At 65.1% G+C, this 4,908-nt stretch overlaps 1 protein-coding gene across 1 annotated transcript; it reads right to left on the bottom strand.

The window, feature by feature from the left end:
- Positions 1-1,800: 1,800 nt before the first annotated feature.
- GPIHBP1 (glycosylphosphatidylinositol anchored high density lipoprotein binding protein 1) lies at positions 1,801-4,613 on the bottom strand. The gene is made up of 4 exons (XM_058699294.1): positions 4,370-4,613; positions 3,731-3,859; positions 3,142-3,258; positions 1,801-3,014 (listed from the first exon to the last, which is right to left on the bottom strand). Exons 1-4 carry the CDS (start codon positions 4,419-4,421, stop codon positions 2,782-2,784), a joined length of 531 nt encoding a protein of 176 aa, XP_058555277.1. The 5' UTR covers positions 4,422-4,613; the 3' UTR covers positions 1,801-2,781.
- Positions 4,614-4,908: the final 295 nt, after the last annotated feature.

Below are 4,908 nucleotides of genomic sequence, written 5' to 3'. Positions count from 1 at the left end.
ACGGCGTGCCGTCTGGAAGGAAAGGCCCCCCCGCCTGTGGCTGGCGCGTTCGATGCTTCCTCCTCTGCAAACATTCCGAAGTCAGGGTTTCTGGGATCGGGTCTCTCCAGGCTGCGTCTTCTGCGGTGGGATGAGAGCCGGGTCGTGGCCCCGACAGTGCCACATTCACTGCTCATCTCAGGCTCCTTTTGGGAGGACCGAGGACACGGAGTAGGGGAAGGCATGAGTGAGGCTTTCCCGTGTCTCCATTCCTCCCCCCTCCCCCCATTCTCTAAGAGCCTGTGGCCAGGTGGCCCCCCCACCCCTGCCAGCAGGCCCATCACAGAGCCCAGGCGGCCCGCCTGCCGCTCCCTCAGGCGGGATGCACCTCTGTGCAGGGATCCTCCTCTGAGGCTGGGAGGCCTGAGTGTCAGGGGTCGCTGACCACAATGAGACCCCTCCGCAGCTCTCAGGTGGGAGCCCGCGATCCCCCTCTTTCTGGGAGGTTCCAGATGAGCCTCGGGTCCGTCGGCTTCTGCAAACCTGGCGGTCACCAGAGGGCCGGGATTCAGCAATCTCCATCCTCAGGAACGTCCTGCTTTTGGGTCAATGCCTCATCCTCACAGGGAGAACAAGGGCAGGAAGTGCACTGTGGCCACCTGCTTCCTGTGTTGGGAGAAAGGAAGTCCTGAGACCACCTTAGGACTCAATCCTGGGGTGGGGTTGGGTCAGTGGACAATGGCAGGCCACCCTCCTGCCATTGGAGGGATGGAGCACCCTCCATCCAGTCAGGCTGACACGTAAAACGGGCCGTCGCAGCTCCCAAAAGCACAGCCTGCCGACACCTTCATTTCAGTGTCTCCTTGTTCAGGCGGACTTGTTGGGGTGGCGGGGACACTGGGCTTGTTGGGGTGGCTGGGAGGGGCAGTGTTTCGGGACAGGTTGCCCAGCAGGCAGGCTTCTCTGCACCGCGTCAAGTCCTCACCACATCTGAGCCTGCCTCCTCCTGTGCCCTCAGGAGCAGGTTAGAGCCCCAGGAGGGGTCAGGCTGCCCCTTCTGCTTCCCTAGGGGCAGGAATGGGGAGGGGGCAGGTCCTGGCAGGGCCCCAGGACCCCAGAGAAGAGGCTGTTGCAGGACCCCCGAGGCCAGGGCGGGCTCTGTAGCCAGCACCCCAGCTCCTACCTGGTGCCGAGGACCGTGAAAGAGGGTCAGCTCCAGAGATGTTGGGGGGTCCTGTGCACTCAGACTTAGAGCACTTACAGCAGGGCTCTAAGGCAGAAGCTGGAGGGAGAATTCTGGGATGCAGAAGCACCCAGTGCTTCTAAGGGGGGAGGAGCAAGGCTAATCAGGTCTCCTTTGGTCGCGAGGGACTCCCATCAGCACGCGCAGGAGCTGGGGCCCGTGGGGTTGCACCGACAACAGTTCACTTTTGCTGAGTGCGCACTGCCTGCCGGGCGTGTCGCGTTCGCCGGGCCTCACTGAGGCTGGCCCGGCCAGGAGGGCCCTTCTCCCCTCCCACCTAGTAGACAGGGAAACCCAGCCGGGGGGTGAAGGCGTTCATCTTGGTCATGGAGCTGGTGGGGCGTGGCGTTCACCCAGGGTCGTGGAACCGGGGACCTGGGCTTACCCAACATTTTAACTCAGTGTGGCCCCCGAGCTCTGCTGTTCTCTGATGTGCTTTAGTAGGGGGCCGTGTGGGTGGGTGTGTGCCCATGAGCGTGTGCACTAGTGGGAGTAAAGTGAGAAGGGACGCACGTGCGGGAGTGCACACGTATGATAGAATGTGAAAAGGCAATGACAGAGAAACCCAGACAACTGGCTTCAACCCCACAGCAATTTATTTCTCTCCCAAGGAAAGGGGTCCTAAGGTAGGCAGCGTGGGGCTAGTACAGTGGTTCCTGGTCACCAGCGATCCAGGCCCCTTCCTCCATGCTGCCCTACTAGCCTCAGTGTGCTGCCTCATGGTGCAAAGTGGCTGCTGAGCCCCAGCCATCATTTCAGGGAACAGGAAGGAGGAAGGAGAAGAAGAAAGACATGTCACCTCCACCTCAGGGATCTGTCCCCCCCACCAGACCTGGAGGTTTTCATTAATAAGGAAAGAAGGAAACAGAGAGTGGGAAGCTGTCTACCTGCTGGAGATCCTTGACAGGCAGCGGAGGACCCTGGGCTTCCCTACCCTGGGGATGTTGAGCTGGTGGAGATCAAGGGCCTTGTTCCACACTTATCCATGGGGAAACTGAGGCCCAGACCCGGGCTTCCTCCCTCCTGTCTCAGGGCTCTGTCTTGGCACCAGTCAGGAAGGCCAAGAGCCCAGCAGCCAACGGTGCCAGCCTGGCCACAGTGGACACTGGGGCACACTTGGGTTCTCTTCCCAGCCCCTCCCACTGCCCACTTCTCAGGAACCCAGGCAACAGTCATGTGCATGGAGGCGTTTCAGTGGCGGGAGGGTGAGGAGAGAATGGGGCCGCCCCCCCCCCCCCCCAACTCCGGCATATGATACGTGTTTTCTCTCCCCAGGCTGTGTGGACCCACCCTCTGAGCAGCTGAGGCCTGGACCTGAGGCCCACGTCCTGGCACAGGCAGTGGGGAGAGAGGCCGCAGATGGTAGACAGATCGGACACGCGGGGACATGCGGGGACACGCGGGGGAGGGAGGAGCCAGTGCTGGCCATACCCCTGAAGTCGCTCCATGTTTATTCTCCAAAGCCGGGGGGTGGGGGACGGGCAGGTGGGTAAGGCACTGGAGTGAGTGCTGGCCATCCAGGGTGTGAGCCCGGCTGGGGTCGGGGTGGGACCACCCATTCAGGACCCCACGGCCTGAAGGCCCGGGAGGAGGCTGAGGAGGACAGTGGCCACCAGAGTGGGGTTGCCCTGGGGGCTCCCTGCCCCCCTGCCCAGTGGGTCCTGCCAGGGTGGGAGGTTGCAGAGTGTGGACTGGCAGCAGGTCATGGTCATCAGGGTCCCCTCCACTGTCTTGGCGAAGGGCTGACACGCGTCTGTGCACCACGCCGAGTAGGTGGTCAGAGGGCCCGACCCTGGGAGGGAATGGCTTGATCACCCTGGACGGGCCGGGGCAGGGGGGAGGCCCCGCTCCGGGCTGTGCGCTCTCGGCAGGGGGAGACGGGGCTCCTCCCGCTGCGGCCACCCCAGTGGCCCGCTCACCGGTGTTCCCGTGGGAGACGATGGCTTTGCAGAAGCTGTGGCTGTGGACGCAGTTCTGAATCTGGTCACAACTCTCCCCCCTGTGCAGGGCCTGGCAGGAGTAACACTGCAGCACGGCTGAGAGGCGAGGGGGGCTCAGGCGGGGCTGCCCCCCGCGCCTCCCCCCGCGGCCCGGCCCGTGCTGCTGCCAGCTCTCACCCCTCTAAGAGCCTGCCCTGCAGGAGCCTCCCCGCACCCCTTCCGTCCCCCTTCTCTGCGCCCGGGGCCTCTGCGCTAGTCTTCGCCCGCCCCCCCCCCCCCCCATGCTGGGCCTCCACCACGCCCTCTCTGCTCCGCCAGCTCCTACGGCCTCCCCCCGCCCCCCCCCAGCAGCAGCTCCGACTCTAGGCTCCCTACTCTGGACGGTGGTGGAGGGTCCCAGCCAGGGGAGAGGTGACGGGTGTGCTGAGGGCCCGGGCTCTTCCTCCCCCTTCCCCCCTCCCCCGGCAGGCAAGGTGACACACGGTCCCCCTATGCCAGCCGCCAGCGAGCCCGGCACTCAGTGGGGCGCACACAGTGCCTGCGCCCTCGGGTCGGGGGAGACGGGCACCTCTGCCCCTGCCACCTGCAGTCACACTGGCCTCCTCCTCCTCTTCCTCATCGTCATCGTCATAGCCATCCAGCCCAATGTCCGCGTCGTCGTCCTCCTCCTCCTCCTCGCCCTGCACCTGCCCTCTGCCTGGCCACACAGGCACGTCTGTGAACCCCTGCTACCCGCGCACAGGGGACACGCGCTCGAGGCTGTGTCCCCTCCCCACCCCCCGCCTGTGCTTCACCACTTCTGTGCTCTCTCCCTCCCCACCGTGTCCCCCCTGGTGGCCCCCAAGCTGGCGGCCCTGCTGGCGTGTGGCCTGGCGTTGTCTCTACCGACACCATCCGCCGCCGTGGGCCAGCCCTTTGCAGCAGCTGCCCCCCACCCGGAACCCCTCAGGGTGGGCTAGTTTACAGAACAGGAAACCGAGACAGGGACCTGCATTTCGAAGAAGTGAAATCTGGGGCTAGGGAGGGGCAGGTTCGGGGATCTGTGGGAGCCCAGGACAGCTGACGTCCACCTCCCTCTGGCCTCAGATTCCAGCCCGATCCCTTTCTCCCCAGTCCCTCCCCAGGCTGGGTGTCCCGAGGGGCCCTGTGGGCCTGGACGATGCCGGCCCCCCCCCTTTGCCGCAGGGGTGTCCCCTTGCCCCAGTACCTGGCTGGGGGCACAGCAGCAGGGCCAGGAGGACGGCCGTGGGCATCTTCATTCTGCCGGGGTTGCCGGGGCTGTGTGCTTGCCTCCTTGCTCAGGCGCTGGATCTGTGGGAAGTGGGACAGAGGGCACTTCTGGGGGCTTCCTGGAGGCCCCTGGGCCCCGGCCGCCCCCCCAGCTCCAGCCTCAAACAATGGGCCTCACTCTGGCCCCAGAGCCAGGCATCAGGCCAGGGACGGCCATTTCCCTCCCTGACTTCGGGGGCTGGGGGGAACGGGAAGTCACTGTGGTCGGCCTTGGGGGCGTCCTGTCCACCTGTGCCGCTACTCCCCAGCCTGGCTCGCTCGCTGGCCCGCAAACCTGGCCCCGGAAGCTGTCCTGCCCACCTGCCCTGCACCTGCGCCCCCTGGGAACCAGCCCGGGCTGCGCAGACACCGGAGCTTGGCGTCCCGGACCCTCAAGCTGCGTATCACTGAACTTCAACCCTGAGTCAGCCTCGCCAACGTTCCACAGCTGCTCGGAGAGTATTTTAATGCAAACAC

The sequence above is a fragment of the Neofelis nebulosa genome, chromosome 14, assembly GCF_028018385.1.
Source record: "Neofelis nebulosa isolate mNeoNeb1 chromosome 14, mNeoNeb1.pri, whole genome shotgun sequence".
NCBI classification, from domain to species: domain Eukaryota; kingdom Metazoa; phylum Chordata; class Mammalia; order Carnivora; family Felidae; genus Neofelis; species Neofelis nebulosa.
This window is presented reverse-complemented; position numbering and strand designations above follow the sequence as displayed.